The sequence below is a fragment of the Nyctibius grandis genome, chromosome 8 (assembly GCF_013368605.1).
Source record: "Nyctibius grandis isolate bNycGra1 chromosome 8, bNycGra1.pri, whole genome shotgun sequence".
In the NCBI taxonomy this organism is placed as follows: Eukaryota; Metazoa; Chordata; class Aves; order Nyctibiiformes; family Nyctibiidae; genus Nyctibius; species Nyctibius grandis.
Window position 1 is genome coordinate 34,084,486 of NC_090665.1, and position 18,319 is coordinate 34,102,804.

At 41.6% G+C, this 18,319-nt stretch overlaps 2 protein-coding genes across 2 annotated transcripts; one reads left to right on the top strand and one right to left on the bottom strand.

Annotated features, from left to right (window-relative positions):
- The first annotated feature begins 448 nt into the window (after positions 1-448).
- On the top strand, positions 449-4,354 carry GNG5 (G protein subunit gamma 5). The gene is made up of 3 exons (XM_068406141.1): positions 449-625; positions 1,754-1,909; positions 4,110-4,354. The coding sequence occupies exons 1-2, from the start codon at positions 545-547 to the stop codon at positions 1,877-1,879; spliced, it is 207 nt and encodes a 68-aa protein (XP_068262242.1). The 5' UTR covers positions 449-544; the 3' UTR covers positions 1,880-1,909; positions 4,110-4,354.
- A 984-nt stretch (positions 4,355-5,338) lies between these two features.
- RPF1 (ribosome production factor 1 homolog) lies at positions 5,339-12,057 on the bottom strand. Its single transcript, XM_068406138.1, has 9 exons — positions 11,867-12,057; positions 11,724-11,780; positions 10,655-10,735; positions 10,148-10,243; positions 8,507-8,660; positions 7,867-7,949; positions 6,799-6,980; positions 6,594-6,720; positions 5,339-5,758 (listed from the first exon to the last, which is right to left on the bottom strand). Exons 1-9 carry the CDS (start codon positions 12,026-12,028, stop codon positions 5,717-5,719), a joined length of 984 nt encoding a protein of 327 aa, XP_068262239.1. The 5' UTR covers positions 12,029-12,057; the 3' UTR covers positions 5,339-5,716.
- Positions 12,058-18,319: the final 6,262 nt, after the last annotated feature.

Consider the following 18,319-nt stretch of genomic DNA (forward strand, 5'->3'; position numbering starts at 1 on the left):
GAAACTTTCTGCAATGAACACCCATCTCTAGCCAGTAGTCAAGACCCAAACGAGCTGGCAAGAGCGAAGTTAGTAACTTCATTCATTACATCTCAAAATAAACTCCAAACTAGTAACTCACTGGATATTCCCACCAAGATTTGCTACCGTGGTCTTAATATTGTCTTCTCTTTTAATCCATTTTATAGATAAATGGAGGGGGGGGATCATATTTCTATGTTTCCAGGCGGTTCCCCCTTCCCGGGCACACGGAGCCCGCAAGCGAACTGCCACGAACCACACGCATCCGTAAGGAACCCGGAGAGCGGGCTGCCGCCGGCCTCGGCTCTGCCGCCGTCCCCGGAGCTCCCGCCCGGCCCCCCGGGCCGCCCCCGCCGCCCGCCAGCGGCCCCGCAGCGCCCCCCACGGCCCCGGCCCCAGCCCCAGCCCCAGCCCCGGGCACGGCGGCGGCTGCGCAGGCGCCGCCGGGCCGGAGAGTTTGGGAGGCGCCGGGAAGTTGGGGCTGGGTGTGCCGCCGGCTGCCGTGCCCGCCGCCGCTCCCACCATGTCGGGCTCCTCCAACGTGGCGGCCATGAAGAAGGTGGTGCAGCAGCTGCGCCTGGAGGCCAGCGTGACTCGCGTGAAGGTGAGAAGCGGAGCCGGGACGGGGCGGACGCGTCGCCATTACACCGCCCCGGGGGCCGCGCCCCGCGGCGCTCCTCGGAGGCGGCCGGGCCGCCTGGCGGGGCAGGGCCGGGCCGGGGCAGCCAGCTCCGACCTGCCCCGCCTCGCCGACCCTCCTTGGCGGCGGCGCCCCGCTCCCAGGCTTTAGCCCCGGGGCTCCGTCGGGCCTCCCCGTCCGAGCCTCGCCCCGGGGCGGCTGCACAGCTGCGTCCCTTCCCGCTGCCGCCGCGTCCCCGGGGCTCGGCTCGGCCCGCCGCGCCCTCGCTTCCTGGAGCCTCTCGGGGCCCCCCGGGGGCCGCCCTCCGGCCGAAGCGCTGCCCCGCGGGGAAGGACGCGCCCCGCTCTCCCCTTTCGTTTCCCAATTCTGGGGAGCGTCTTCTTGCATCAAACTCTGGTGAAAAGCGCAGCTCGAGTCGGGGTTTGCAACAGGTTGCCTTGGCTGGCCGGGCCCTGACGCTGTAAAATGGAGACTTCGCTGCAAGACACGTAGTGCATTTCACTTGTGCATTTTCGGGGTGAGACTGGGCCCTGTCACATGAGAGAAACTCTGGGCACATACAAGATACCAGTGAAGATGGTACTTTCTGAAACTTTGATCGTTCTTTTTTATGAGTTCAGACTTACAGCAAAGACAACCAAGACAAAGGATTTTTTCACGGTTCTGTTTTTAGGTAGGTACAGCCTGCCAAAAACCCATACACTTTCTCATCGTAAGGATGGCTTTCCAAGGGAAGATAAAATACCAGTTCAGTCGAGTAGAGAGCATCTTAAACTATAGGCTGTATTTTTAAATGATTTATGCTAGGACAAGGATCTTCATGTATTTAACAAAGCCATCTCCCAGATGTTGCTCATCTTTCATCCTTCAGGCTTAGAAGTTTAATATGAAAATTTTCCAGATTAATTCTTATCCTCATATTGCACAACTTCTTGTCTTTAAGAAACCAAAAAATTATGATGAAACTGTTGTATAAAATCTACGTAAGCTGTATTGCAGAATCATTTAGCAGTAGTATTTATACTTTTTCATGTAGTTCCACCCTCAGTAAAGTGTTCAGTGAATTCTAACGCCAACTTTTGTTGTGACTAGGTTTCTCAGGCTGCAGCAGACTTGAAGCAATTCTGCCTGCAGAATGCACAACATGATCCCCTACTGACAGGAGTATCATCAAGTACAAATCCATTCAGACCCCAGAAAGTTTGTTCATTTTTGTAATTACATGAACTACTTCGGTATCTTTCAGTGGTAAGTTCTTGAATTACGATTCATAAACTGTTCTGTCATTAAAAATAGCTGGCTTTAAATGAGACTGCCTGTATTAAAAGTATTTAGAAGAGATATCTCTGAAGTCTGCAGCTGGTGTTGGTCTAGATCCCCATTTTGGTCCCCTCCTTCTCTGTTCTGGTCATATCTCTGTACTGGACACATGCTGTTCATATTAGGAGTAGCATTTAGCTGTTGCAGAGCTTCTGCCAGCTTCTATTGCTGCAGCAAAGTAGTAGCAGGGCCAGCTACTACTGAACTGCTGTTTGGACTAACCTGGTTGTACAGTAATCCTGCTGTATCTTCCTTCTGTGTAAGGGCATTATTTCCCTTTCCTTACATAGGATTACTCACCTGACAGCATACATGGTGAATCCTGATTGTGGCAGATAAAGCAGACTTCAGTTCTTAAAAGTTGTAAAGAGCACTTCCAAAGAAGTCTCAAGAAGAGCACTGTCCCCTATAGGACATGCCCTCTAAGCCAAAAGAAAAAAGTGTGTAGTCCAAGAATTGTATCAAGGCCCACACTCCACTCAGATAAGCTACTACATGGGTAGCAGTTTAAATAAATAGAAACAGTTGAATACTCCTTTTGATTTTCATTCCAAAACTTTTATAGGTTCATTAACACTATTGCTGTCACTATGAAGACTGCTAATCTGGCATGCCTTGAAAATTCTGGTGATGATTAGATTTTAGACTAACCTATTTAGAAAGGTGAGTTTTAGATGCACAGTAATCTCACCAAGACTGAGAGGCACAGTAATTTGATATTCTGCCCACAGTAAATGCATGATAATTTTACTGTGTCCCTTTTCCCTGTTGCCCCTTGACTTGGATCTGTTGGGGGTGAAAGCTTATATGTGATTTCGAAGCACCCAAAACACAGTTAACCATAGTTCACAATCCTTAGAAATCTCATAGTGAGTTTTGACCTTGAAGAATTCTGGGTTTGTAGCTGACTTACATCACCCAAAGAATTGTAGTTTGCTAGATTTACATTGTGTTATTTAGGCAACTTTATAGAAAGGTGACCACAGTCAGACTGAGTTGTTAGAATTGTTCTTTAAAATTGTTCTCCCCTCAAGATGACTGTAGAAAGCTTCCAGAAAGTTTGTGTATAATCAAGGTGGTTCATGCTAGTTAAAGACCAGAGAAGTAACAGTATAGAGGCTGATGCTTAACTATTTAACAAACAAAAACACTTCCCCTGTTGTTTTGAGCAATGAATTACAGCAGTGTAACTGGGATGTGCTTCAGAGTTCTTGTAGCTTTTAAAGTTATTTCTATTGTGATTTTCATCAACCATTCTTATTTAAAAGATATTATTCTTGGACACTGACTTGTGTTCACACTACTGCAGCTTCAGCTTTAAGCAGTAATTCAAGGAAGAAATCAGATCATCTGTAAGCATTATAGACTGATAACCTATAAAAAGCCAAATAAACTGTGCTGCAATCAGTGACACATACCATTCCCCACAGAGCTTTGCCAAGGTCTAGTAATTCCTGGGCGTGGATGCCAGGAAATAACGTTTCCTCTGTCTCACACACACGTGTGCATAAAAGGCTTAATATTTTCTTTCTTAATTACAGTCTTTATCTTCCTATCTTGGAACGGAGCGCTTGTTTCTGCTGATGTTACAAGCAAAAGTCATTAGACCAGCAGTTTTAGTTACACTACCTATATGGAAAATTGCTTTCCTTCACTCTATCTCTTGCAAGCATTTCCTCAAAATAGGCAATGTCTTAGATGTAATGCTGGTGTTTTCACGATGAGCCAATAGAGTTCATGTTTGCACAGTCAGCACCACCTCTGTGGAGAAAAGAGGAAGTGTACTTTGTTAAGTTACACAGACTCCCCCTGCTTTTCAAAGGCAAAGTAGATTCCTGGCATTTCTGTAGGCACCAAGTGACTGGGAACATCTTTTTCCGTCCTACCACTTAGCAATTTGGCTTCCACGGGACACTAGGCTTCAATTCTTTTCTAACAGCTTTGATTATCTTCTTGTAACCTTGGGGATAGCTTCAATAGTTTTATAAAACAGCTGTGGAAAAAGAGGATTTTTTTTTTCTAAATAGCTGTCCATGGCAAACTCTGAGAGTACATGTTCTTAGACATAGAGTTGCTTCATTTAGCATTGATGATACTTTTCTAACTACATTCCGGTTTTGTTTTTCAGATCTTTTAGCATCTTTTCCTAGCTGCTGATGTGTGTATGGGCAGATTGCCTCAAGGAGTGGCCTGGTTTGAAGTCTGTACAAAAGCTTAGCTTTAATGTGCCAAATCTAACTGTAAAATTACTACTGTCGTCAAACCTCTTACCATCTACCTCTCCAGATGAACTGTATGCTAGTTACAATACTTCTGTTTCATAAGGGAATCAGTTTTATATGCCAAGCAAAAAAATAAAAGTGTCTTGACTTAGTCTGGTCTTGAAATTACTGTAACAAGTTGATTAACTTCTGGATACGTTGACACCTCGCCAGTTACTGCATCACTCTGCAGCAGCTGGAGAGCATATACAGGAGTCTGTCTTTAAATATTCTGTGCTGCTGCAAGTTTGCCTGAGATTGACAGTCTTACAGAACAATGAGGCTTCATCAATACTATACTTAGAAGCATAAGAGAAGAGGAAAAAAATTTTTGGCTGTGAGTTTATAATTCAACTCTACAGCTGTCCCATATCAGACATTAAATAAAGGCGAAGAGTAACTTAATTATTATCTTAAAGAGTAATTCTACCCTAGTAGATGACTTCCTCTATGAGCCATCTTACTCTTTAGGTAAATATGAAAAAGCACTTATTATAGCTACATATGAAAAGAAAGTAATTCAAAGAAAACTTAGCATTTTAGCTGCCAGTAAATGTGCAGACTTAAGGCAGAACAGTAGTTTATTGTGCAGGTAATACCAGCTCAAGTATAGCTATGAGGCTGAAGAAGCATTTTTAAGATTGTAACAGGAAAAACCCTGCTCAGAGACCTCACATGTTCAACTGAGCAGCATTTTTAGATAGCTTTATGTACTTCCTGTAAGCTGGCCTCACGAATTCTTTCCCATCGGTGTTTAATTCTTTTTATATACAAGAATATCAACTGCTTTGGGTATATACCTCTTCTAAATATGACATTTCCAGAAGAGACACCTGTAGGAGTCAAGCATATTAATTTTTTAACTTCAACAACATGGCTATTTTATGCAAGATGTTAATGAAATGAAATACCACAGACTTCCTGGATTGCATACAGCCCTTCTCAATATTCTCTAGATAGAAGACCATTTGTGGAAAACTATCACCATACTGTCAGGGAACAGCACACCAAGTTAGAAAAAGGTTTAAAATATTTATCTCTTACCTGATGAATGGAAGACATCTGGGTTTAGCTGCTTAACAGAAAAAAAGCTGTATAACTAGAAATACTTTATTTTGAGAATATCTTTAACCAAAATATTTACTGTCATTGACGTTGCAAAGTGTAATTTATCTCTGTAGCACAGGGGCAGTCATGGCAAATCTTCAGTGATAGCTAAATTGCAGGCTGCTCTGACACTGCCATAGTTTTTCATGCTAAACTGGAAAGAGTCACTGTCCTTGTCATGCTGGATTTAGCTACAAACATAGGAAGAAAGATGTGTCCTACTTGATCTGCTCCTGTAGAAAGTTTTAATATTTGCAGTTTGTCTTTCTGCAGACAGATACTCTTCAGTATCTTTAGGAGTCTGAGATGACCCATAGTTTGAAGCAGTTGTCTTTCTGGTCACCAGCAGTTGGCAGATCGCTGTCCCTTATAAGTGAAATTTTCTTCTACTTGTGTCCATTTCTCGGCGCTGAAATTTAAAAGGAAAGTTATTAACCAGCAAATTCGTGCAACAGGATATAAAGATGACCACTCCAGTTCATAGTAGGGTAGGCAGTGAAATGTGTCACAGTTACAGTGTAGTTGAGTCTTTATAGTCCGCTTTTCAAGACTAACAAGGGAGAAGAATTAAGAGATTAGTGATTTAGAACTAAAGAACACGTAGCAGTTCTCTTGTCTACTGACAGTGAACAAAGTGTCTTTAAAACAAACGAGATTATCCATTTCATGGACTACACCAGGAGTATTAGAATTTTTCTTCTTGGATACTCACTTCTAAGTTTTGCCAATCAACTGCAATTCCATGGTAATGACTGGAAAAGTAATTTATCATTGGCTAGAGTAATACTTTCATTTCACTTGATGTGCAAAGGTCAGTGTTACTTTCTATTCACTATTAAGAAGTGACATTTATGTAAATAGCTTAATCATTTTTACGTTACAATTCTTGCACTCACCTTGCACAAAAATAGCTCTAGTCAAGTTTACTAGGCTTCCAATAATAGCTTGTAGCAGGGGAGTATTTTTCACATTTGCTTATATCTGTATATGTTAAAGAAATTACATTCTGCAAATAAGTGGTCATGGTACAGTGAAATTCATCGTCCTTGCTAGTTTTATTTTTGACTTGCAATATAGCAGAATGCTTCTACTTTGCATATTTCTGAAAATACACCTCTAAATATTTCAGTTAAACACTTCCGTATTGAGAACTGCATATATACTGCTTTTTTAAGCTAAGACTGTGGTTACATTTGCCAGATTTAGTCTCCCTTACCAAGCAGGACTATTATCGTTAGACATACCTTATGAATCCATTCATATTCTCCAAATTTGGAATCAAAAGTTCCTTTTTGAAGAGACCTCAGCTTTAATGTAAAACGTGGCCCAAGTTCTTGAATTCCCACTTTCTTTTCACTCTTGAAGATATATCTTGGGGAAGAAAAAAAAAAAAATTAGGAACTTACAAGAACATTCTCTCTCATTTGTGATTTTTGCGGAAAACGTTACCTGTGGAATCTGAAAAAGATGTAGTCTCGCTGGTTGTGAAATGTAGCTACTTGTCTTCCAATGAACTGAGGATCATGTGGGAAGAGAGAAGCAAACATGCGACCAACAGAATGGCCGAGTCGTGTTGTAAAATTATTCAGGATTACTTCAGGTACGTGTTCTGTGGGCTCTTTCCCTTTTCGCTGAAATGAAAGTAAGATACAAGAATGCAAAGAACAGATCAAATGCAAAAGGATTTTAATACATTATCAAAGAAGAGTTTGACGTGGGGGGAAGACAGCCAGGGCCAACTTCTTGTAACAGGGCTGGTAACATGCCCTAATCATTTTTTCAAACACAAGCCAAGTTTGTATATAAAAGTGAAGGAGCAGCTGGTAACCTAAGGATCTTCGGTTCAACAACACAAATAAATAATTTTGCATTTCCTCTCTCCTGCATCAATCTCCACTGCTGGTAGCTCCTGTGAGAGCAAATAGTGCACTCTACCTATCACAGGAGTCTCCTCTCTGCACTAATACCAACTAAGAGTATATGGGACTAAGAGTGTATGGGATTCTTCTTTAATAAGAACAGATGAAGTTTAAAAATTACTTATTTCAAAAGAGAAAAAAAAAAAACATTTTACTGCAAATTATTTAGCGCTAAGTAAGCAATACTTACTACAGAAGAGGTGACAGGGCTGTAAGAGTAAGAAAACCTAGGTTTTATTCAAGACTAGAAACTACAACCATTGAAATCTTTTACACCACTTATTTTTATATACCCTATTGTGTGTATACTATACACTGGGTATTCCCTATTGATGTAGGTTATCAGCTGCTATTTATTGGCATAACTATAAATATACTTGGCAGGCAGTTAAAAGGAATTCAGCAAATAACTCTGAAAATGGAAATTATGGAAGTAGAATATACTAGTCCTTGGCCTCCTCTTAGCTTATGAAAAAAACACCTTTACAAGATCAGCTGATTTGTACAAAAGTGCAACCAGTTGACAGTTCAAGCAGAGTGAATGTACTTATCATTAAACAACAGACTGCCACTGTTTTTACTTTTGTTGGAGTCTCACCTTTATTTCTTTACGCAAAAGGACGCTACTCATTCTAAAATGAGCAGTTGGACCATCAGGCAGATGACTTAAAACCAGACCATCTGTTCACAGAGTTAAAAAAAAAAGGCTCGTAAAGGAACATTTTCTGTGAAATGCAATGTTACATTAGAGTATTATACCCATAATCTATTCCTGACTGACAAGGTTTCATTATATTTTTGAACATACATTCATAAACTAGTTAACTAGTGTTCTGAAGTATGTTCATTAAATTAATAGCTAACCAGAGTTATTGTCTATCGCTTTCTCACTTATTAATTAGTAATGTTTTATCTAGTCAGCAAAACTAAACGGAACTTCCTGGTAAGAAAACTTCCTAATTAATCAAACTCTTACATTTACTGAAAAAATAACAATGTTTATCCATGCATTATGACTAAAAAAAAAAAAAGCTAACACACTTTCTTTAATAATTCCAAGTTCCATTAGCCATCAGATATTCAGGTTAGCACAGTGATTGTAGTTACACTGTAAGCTGCACAGTGAAGAGAAAAAATCCAACATAAAGTAGGTCTTTGATCCATGCTACAGAATTATTTTCTTTCCCTAATAGGCCCTGAGCTCGTATATCTATTTTCATAAATACACAAAAGGATACTTGGTATTTTGCGATCTTCATTAATGACGAGTAAATCCGTGAAGTCCCTTGCAATACACTGTGGAATAATTCTTTTCAAAGCCAGTCCTCTTCGATAGTAGACATGTGAGTTAGGTATAACAGTAGACAGTTGTTCACAGAATCTCACTGTTCTCTGCAAAACAAGTGAGTTAAATTGCAATGTGGTAAATAAAGTGCCAAATTCAAATATTAGGGGCATGGAGGGTTGCTCGTTCCAGCTGCCCTCCCTGATGATATATTACTTCCAGTATCTCTATCAAGCTATTAAATTACTTCATTCGGTCAGTGGAAAAAAATTTTATTTGCAGTAAAGACTGCAGCATACCAGGGACTTTTTTTTTTTAAAGGATGTTTTTTTCCTCCCTCAGTCATAGAAAAGCAGGAAAATTCCAAAACCATAACCTCCAAACTCATTATTTATTAAGGGCATTGGTTTACAAAAGGTTCACAACATTTCAAAATACAATATAACTATTACTTCAGGGACTAATGTCTGAGTTTCCAGATAAACTGTTTGAGGTGTACTCCGTCCTATTTTTAAAACCACTTCTTTTATGGTTTTCACAAATGTCAGTAATCTGCCCAATTAGGTAATGCACATAATTTGCATACAAAAACATATGCACGAGGTTGTTTTTTGTTATGAAGGAAACAACCAGTGCTAGAGAAACTAATAGATGACATACATATACAAGGCTATTGATAGTCACTAAATAAAACAGCAAAAAAAAATCCATGCAAAAGCTATTATTTTAAGCTTTAATTTACCAATCGTAGTATGATAACCTTGTGTCCTGGTTTGGCCTAAACCAGGCCGATTTTCCTTTCAGTGATTTTTGCTTTCAGCTAAGTCTCCTCTAAGTAACTGCACTTTCTGAAACTAACTGCATGTTTGCAGACAGTGTCTGCCTCCAGGACTGATAACGCCCGAAGTTTGTAGTTATCGCTGAGGCACCGGTAGGGATGTTGTGCAGTAAGGCTCTTGCTGTACTTATTCTTAGAGAAACCAAGGTCACTGCTGAATTCCTCACTGCTTACAAGTGAAGAGCCGAAGGGGGGTTGCAGCTGCAGTGGGGAGCAGACAGGGCAGGTGACCCAAAATTGACGAACGAGGGTATTCCATCCCATACACGTCATTCTCGGTATAAAGGGGGGGGATCACGAGGGTCTCGCTCCTTTCTGCTATGGCCGGTGTCCAAGGAGGACTCCGTCTGTTTTCCTGCTGCCCCCGATCCCGATCCGTGCATCCCTGAATCCAGCTCTCGACTGTCGCTAGGCCCAGCCTGGGCCTTCCCGGAGCCTGCCCTGCAGTGCCGGTGGTGACGTGGCTGACTTCAGGGGAGCTCAATCTTGGTTTTGTATATATATTTGTATATATTTGATTATTTCTATTATTATTATTATACTCTTTTTCATTATTATAGTTTATTAAAACTGTTTTAACTTTCCAACCCGGAAGTCTCTCTCCCTTTTCCCTTTCCCTTTCCCTTTGGGGGGAGGGGGGGGGATAACAGAGGGCATCTGCCACAGGTTTAATAACTGGCCCAGCTTTAAACCGTGACACCTTGGTATCTTATAACCAGTTGATTGCTCAGAACTCTCCAAGTAAAACATACGTACCCCACGAGGTCTGTCTGATGTTGTAATAAGAATCTTGGGAACAGTCTGTCTGTTGAAGTATGGTGCAAATTCATCAGTTGCTTCATCAAAAGCAACCTGGAAGAACAGACGTCTTGTTAATCCACCATATATGAAATAACTGAAGAACAATTGTTCAATCTGATCTAAATTCTGATGAAATTGAGTTTAGTGGGAAAGATTTCAATTCACAAGATCTATCCTATAATTAATCACCACAAGCCATGTGGTTTTTACATTTTTAAGAATCTAGTGTGATGAATGTTGGCAGGTTTTACTATTAATAACAGTAATGTAAAAGGCAATTATCTAATCCAGATAATGAAAGAATGACATCACCTCTTAGTGAACACATCACATGTAAAAAGTAATTCATCAGCACCTTAACAGGAGAGTGGTGAATGTTAACTTTTATCAATCCATTTTATGTCCCTTCTTGGAAAAAAAAAATGGTTAACTTAATAGCTCATGCAGAAATTAAGCAGTTACCTCTTCATCATTCGGGTCTACAGTTGTTTCATCATACACTCTCTGATTTTCAATAGTCTTTGGTATGGCTTTTGGAGGTGCCTAAAATAAGTAAGTTTATTTACACATTTATGTAATTTTTAAGTATATTGCAGAAAACACATCATACTACCATGATACTGTGTATATTTCTACACAGAATTAGAAGTATTTATTTTATGCCAGCTTTTAAATAAGTTGTTACAATATCACCTTCATTAAAAACGTGCATGGGTGTTGGGACACCAGAGAACATCACATGGAGGAGAAGCATCACTAGAACAGTGACACTGCTTAATTTCAGTCTAATTAAGAAATGGGGATCCAAAACAAAACAAAATGAAACAAAAAAAAAAGGGGGGAACTTTCTATCCACTTGTCTTCCATGGAAGAAAAAAGCTCTACCTTGAGCAGCAACACATTGACATCTGCAATTTAACGAGTAATAGCCTATAATGTTTACCCTGTTTACTTGCACTACTCTTGTAAGATTATGGTAATACAGGAACTCATAACTGACTGTCTTCAACTGTCAAGATGCTTTTGAAGTAGTTCAGAAAGAGAAGCAAATCCTTTGTTTGTGGTTAGGCTTGGAAACAAGCAGACAGTTGGTCTGGGCAGGGTTAGGTCAGATCTATTGTTTTAATTTATACAGAAATTACTTATTAAAGTATAATTCCTAATAACAGCAACACAATGCCATTGCAATTACATCGGACAGAGAAGACTCTTGTGGAAGGGCCTGCTTTTATGCCATTATTAGCTTAAAACTCACCCTGCCCTATTACTGCATCATTTAACACAGCACCACAGCGTTTTTAAGCTCAGCGGTTTGATTACACAGCGCCTCTGAAGGCGACCACAGCCAGCGAGCGCCGAGATCACTGCCCCACTTCACTGAAGTCTGTGGAGAAACCATTTCACTCACGAAACCGAACAACCCCCAGCAGACGGCTGAGCTGAAGAACCATCACCAAGGCGCGGCCCCCCGGCAGCAGGGACGGCCTCGCCACGACGCGGGGCCGCGGCACGCTGCGGCCGGAGCACGTACTTTGTCTCCCAGGGCTTCTCGCTCCTTTCTCCGCTTCTTCTTGGCGGCCAGCTTCTCCTAGCGGGAGAGGGAGAGCGACCCGTTAGCCTGTCCCGCCGCCCGGCCGGGCCTCCCCTGCCCTCCGGTAACGGGCCCTCCCCCACCTTCCTCTGCTGCTGCTTCCAGCGCAGGAACATGAAGTGCCGCCGCTGCTTGTTCTTGATCTCGGACACGCTGAAGGTCGGCGGGAAGAGCACCCGCTGCGGGGCCGGCGGCCCCTCATCCTCCGCCGCAGAGCCCGCCGCGCCGCCGCCGTCGCTCGCCATGCTGCTGCCGCCCGGCCGGAATTGACCCCTCACCCCTGACCTCTGCCCCCGCCCGCCAGGAGAGCGCGCGCTGCGCCTGCGCCGGGGCCGCCGGGCGGAAGGACGGTGTCCGCCGCGCATGCGCGGAGGGGGCGGCCGAGCGGCGGGAGGGTTGGGCGCGCGCGGGGCGGCTTCGCGGCGTCCCGCCCGCTGCCGGGGCGGCAGCTCCGCGCCTCGGGGCGGCCTGGGGGGAAGCACGTCCGGTGAACCGGGTGCCGCCGTGCTCGGGGCGCCGGGGAGGCACGGCTGGGCTCTGGAGGCGGCCGTTGCACAGCGAGCCACAGACGGGCCTAGCGCGGTCCCCTCCGGCGGGGGCGTCGGCTCCTCCCGCGGCCGTGGCGGTGCGCGCGGGCGGTGCGCCTGGCCGAGGTACCTGCACAGCCTGCTGCTTCGCTGCGGGTGCCTGCAGCGTGGCTAAGCTGATTGCTGAGCAGGCATTAAACCTTGAGATTAGATGAGAGTATTTAATACAAATTATTACTGCAGTGTAATTTATGATCGGGGTTACTGATATCAAAATGGGAAGCTTTGAGCAAACATGACACACCGATGGATTGACATGACCTGATCATGACCCAGCAGTGTTTTCCCATGTGCACGTTTCACATTCGGGCATTTGCTTACAGAGTAGGACTGAGTTAAGTTGTAGCAAGCACTTGCTTAAAAGGAACCATAGGGCTTTTTGATGGTAATGTTCCTGACAATTATTTTTATTCCATTAAAATCTGTTAAAACTTATGTTGAAATGAGAGCCCCTACAAATAATTAAAAGAGATTTATGCAAAGCTAGAAATGAAGATTGCAGTTTCTGACCTGAGTTTCCAGCTTAGAGGCATGCAAGTGTTGCTGCACAGTGAAGACTGTACTCTATTTCTGTGAAATACTCGGGGATTTTGTGGGGCCGGGGCTAAATTAGAAGCATTTTCAATCTCGGACTGCAAAATTCTGAGCCTCAGTGGGACTGATTAGTTCCATTTGTCTCAAAAGCTTGGCATGTGTCTACAAATTTTATATAGAAATATTATTACTAAGTTTTTCTTACTGGAAAAGTTAGAAAGAAATCTGTTAACATAAATGCATAGAGATAATGGGGAAAGATTTAGAAATAACCTGAACTAGACAATGTCTCAAACCTACTGCTGTCCTATAAATGAATTTAACTCAACTTGCTTCACTGAGGTTGTTTCTGCTTAACATAGATGTAAATGGAAGATCAAAGACGTCGTGGTGCACAATCCCCTATTTTTCTGGCCTCACTCCCATTTCTGTCAAGGGAAAATATTTCAGCTATCCTTAGTGCCTTAAGTAGTTTCCATGGTAATTAAGGTTTGGGGGATTTAGTTGAGAATATGTTAACCAAGGACTTTCTGTAACTTTATCTTACTGGTGGATTCAAATAGCAGAGATTGCAAGTGTATCTCGAAAATTCATTAGTAGAGATTTTTCTTCACTGCTGTTAGCAGAGCTAATAGGGAATTCTGAATTATTTGTAGTTCCAGTTTGCAGTGGTGTTTCTGTTGGGATCGTTGCAAACTGATGTGCAGCATAATTGTGTGAAGCTCATTGAGTGCTTGTGTGTGGAAAAAACACATTATCTTTCTCCGTCCCAGCAAGAGGGAAGACAACCTCCTAATATTATTCAAAGGCTTCTCTTCCAAGGACGCAAAGGAACAAAATAATGATACACAATAACACAAGAACTTCCTAGGGCAGGGGAGGGGCAATAAAAAGACACCAGAAACTCATTGTGGACTTGGTGAAAAAACCACTAACAAGGTACAATTATAACTTCAATAGAAGGCCGTTGGGCATAATAAATGCAGGCATAGCATTAGCTTAATTTCTTCATAGAAGAGATTCCAGGGTCTTTTGCTTAGTTTAGCTATGAACTCTATTCTGTGTAAATAACATTTTAACCGGGATACTCTTTTTTTACAACTAATGTAGCAGCGCTCCAAATTAAACAAACCGTTGTCTGTGTTGGAGAGAGAGATGCCCTACAGGCTGCTTTCTTTCTTCCTACAGAATACTGTTTTTCACTTGAAAAATAAAACAAAAAGCTGTTGTATATGTTTTTTAAATGGATTCATTTTGACTGTCATTACATAGCCTTGTTAATATGGCAAAGCAATTCCCCTCACATCAGTGAGCCAGAATTCTTTATGGTTGTTGTTGAAACAGATAACCGCCAATTGGTAACAGTAATTTGAAGATCACAACATTTGTGAGCATGGTTTCTGTAATGTCTCAGTTCGAAGGATTCTTGGTGTGTTAGTAGGGTAGAGGACACGGAAGAAGTGACTGATTTTCCTCTAGGACAAAATCCCCCAAGTTATACAGTTGGAAACAGTATTGTCATGGATCTACAGCTGCTGAGGAGAGGGAAATACAAGGGACATGAGGTCCCAACAAAACACGAGTAAGAAGTGAGGTGGCTCAAGGTTCCCTCAAGGGCTAGCTTTGCTGAGGTCCACATTTATGACCCTCAAAACCTTCTGCAGGATCCCTAGGCCACCTGTACTTTCTGTTGGTGGTGAAGAATACATCTAAACTGTAGAAGGTAGTGCTATGTGCTGGTAGTCAAGCTGAGTCAGAGAGGCTCATATCATACATTTAAACAGCACAAGGCAACGCGGAGTGGAAATACGAGTTGGGGCCTTGCAGTATGGTTGTGCGCTGTTGCAGCATCTCTCTGGTAGACATTCGCAGGGGCTGTCTAACAGCACTGACTGTGTAGCAAAGTTAGTGATAGTAGCTTTGCCTAACTGGCAGTTCAAAAGTTAAAGTACTCACATCTGATACAGAAGATAGGACTTTCCAGCCTCCGGAGATTGAGAATAACATCTTTCCTTTCAATGGAACAATAAAACCACAAGCCTGAAGGTTTTTCAGAGGTGAGAACTGACTTCATTCTTCCAAGTGAAGCTATTGCTGCCTGCATAATAAGATACAGAAAATGCTGGACCAAATAGCTAGTGGCTGGGGCACTCTCTTCCTGAAAGGAAGGACTATTGGATTCCTGGCCAGGTCTCAATATTCTCCCTGTAGTTTACTTCAAAAAGTTACACAGAAAAGCAGAAACAAGCTGTAGAGAATGGATTGTAAGCAGGTTCAGTCTCTAGGTGTGTGGCCTCCTCACTGGGCTAAGGAGTCTGGTTCCTTTTGCAGTCCTGGCCTGATGCTCTGTTGGGCCTTTTGCCCGGTGAAGAGAGGGTAATGTGGCCTCAGCAGTGTGGAATATTCAGAGAGTGGTGGGAGATGATCTGTGTGGCCGGGGAATCGGTGTTTGAGTCCACATCTCTCTAACTCAGGAAGAAGTTGAACATGGGCCCACCACAACATGCTGTGATATGAAAGATGGCCATCTGTACCATCCCTTTTTGAGAGAAAGCCTGCATTATGTTTCGTAGAGAGCCTAGGCCTGTGGCGCTTGTTATGCGTTACTGTACCGAGCCATCTGGGATCTCTGCTGCAGAAAAGCCTCTTGTTCATCCAGCTAGGCATAAGCACGAAATAAATGCTGAACTGCTTAGCTCTTTTCAGACTGTTCCCAGACTTGGGCATATCCAGAGCTGTTTCTCCAGGGAAGCATTAGGTAGGGGAGCAAAGTAAAATTACAAGGTGCCTATGCAGGAACTGCGTGGGTAGCTTTCAAGATCATCTGTTTGGGACTTACAGGCTTGCATTCCTTAGTGGATCTTGTTTACAGTCTTTAATTTCAGTATTTTCAGTCACCTAGGGCAATCTCTCTAATGGATAAAATGAAGATCATGCTCAATGAAGTTGGGTATTATTTAACATTTCAAGATGAACACTAGATCTTCCTATGTGCTCCCAATGCCTGTCCTCCTAACTCAACACAAAAATTAATTATTTTCATATGCTTTTCTGGGTTACTCTTTACAGTATCTGAGCTGTGTACAAACCCTAAGGTGCTTATTGGGAAGAAGGTATTATGTCCATTATACAGATGGGGAAATTGAACAAATTTGCCAAAACAAAATTTATCAAATGTATCTATGAATTTAGAATGCCCAGTGTAAGACACCCAAAGCTGGATACTTTGAGCATATTTAGCACCATACCAGTTTTAAAGCTCATTAGAGCTTAAAAAAATGACTTCACAACTGCTTTATGTATGGATGTCAACACAGTCTTAAACATGTAGTTATAACTGACATTACAGTAATTCCTTCCCACAGGACCAACCAAGGTGGCATAGCTGGCCATTATCTTAATGTGGGCAGATCAGCCTGATGAATACTGGGTGTTTGTTTTACTACAAGTCTGTCAGCACTTCTGGTTAGTTAGTAGATAATAACTACTAGACAATGCATTAATTGTATGTAAGCCGAAAAGAAAGATAAAGGCGCTTGCTGGAGCTTCAAGTGCCTAGTGCAGAAAACAGGAATACTTCCCCAAACAGAAATTCTATAAACAACAAAATTGTAATTTGATATATTTAGACTTTTTGAGTTTATCCAATAGCTACCCATGGCAAAGTACTGAAGAAACATCTATTGTTTCCAACCTGGTATCCTGCTGAATTCATTTGGCTGCTTCTGGAGATCACTGTCCTTTTCTAAAGAATTGTCCTGTGAAAGGGAAGGTAGTCAACAGCAACATTTCATCAACTTTGGGGGTATGCAGAAAAACTTGTGTTTCTTGGGGGGTGTGGTCCTCTTTGTAGGAAGTAATGCTAGTATCTTTCTGCTGATGGCAATCACACATAGCTTGGGCTACCTTAATAGAACATGCCTTCACGTACTGAGAAGAGTTTATCCAGCATTAGAGTATGACTCATTTCTAGCCAGATATTTTTCAGAATATGTTACCTTGTGTTTTCATTTTATTTATTGACTTCCTGCTATTTTATATTAAGGTGTGTTTGTGCTGTAGTACAATAACTTCTCTGTAATAAATAGAACTCAGTATAGCAAATAATTTTGCTTCTTTTTCTGCTTGCAGGTTGCCCACAGATATCTAAGAATTTTCTCCTTGTTCAAAATTATTGCAACGTAATTAGTAGGTGTTACTATAGAAATAAGGTGACTATTTTGTTACAGAGTAAAATACCTCAAGTGAAACTGTTGTTCCCCTCTCAGATCACTCTTAACTCCATGGTATGGACACACATGTTATCAACAATTAAGGAAAGTATATTGCTTAAATATTCTTCTATTTTAATACATTTCAGTGTCTAGCTATATTACTCTTTAGCTCTTAGTAGATGCTTTACATTTTAAATTGGGAAAAAATAGTCAGGATCATTTTCTACTTGGCATTATTAATAAGTCAGAAGTATTTATAAATGGCTAGTAACACATATTAGTTAGTTTACAAATTTGTAAGATAATATTTGTATAAGAAACCGAAGTTGTGAAGTGATACATGATAAGGTTTTATTACACAGTTTTACCAGAATCTTTGGTAAGGTGAGCTAACTTGAACAACATGCATTTTAATATAGTCAAGTGCAGGCTAATATTTAGAGGAAAGAAAAATGTAGATCAGTTATCTGATGGAGGACTGAATTATGAAAAGTAGCGATACAGAAAAGCAATTAAGAGCCTACAGAAATGCTGTTGTTGTGGATAAGTGTGGGGAGCACACTGTAGCAATAGGGATTTTGTTGGTGGAGCAGCACGTCTTAGCCTGATACTGAGATAAAAATTGAGAAACTGGTTAAGCAGAACTATATGGTTGATGTGGGACCTAGAAATCCTTCTTACAGAGGAGACTTGAAAATCTTAATCTCTTTAGGCGATCAATGAATTACATAAAAGCTAACTCACCTGGAATTATATAAATAAAGAGAATAATTGTAATAAAAATCTTCTGTTTAGCAGACAAATCTTTTAAAAGATGTAGTGTTTGAAAGCTGAGCCAAGAGACATTTTTTGATTAAAAAACAAAACCAAAACAAACAAAAAACCCCCTCAGACTAACTAAGCCATGGAAAAAAATTTAGATAGATAGGCCTGTGAAGTATTCCTTGTCACCTGAAATCTTTAAATCAAGAAGGTGGATTTTTTCCAAAGGAAGTGTTCTAGCTCCATCAGAAATTGTGTAGACATCACTTGATCTAATTGTCACCTGTACTGTGCGAAACGTCAGGTTTCTTCTTCTTGAAGTACAGTCACCTCTACTGTGCAAAACGTGGTGCTTTCTTCTGGCCTGAAAACCTGTGATGCTATGAAACATCAAAATGGAGCAAAAACCCCCTTTAAAATGTTTTATAAGAATTTTAGA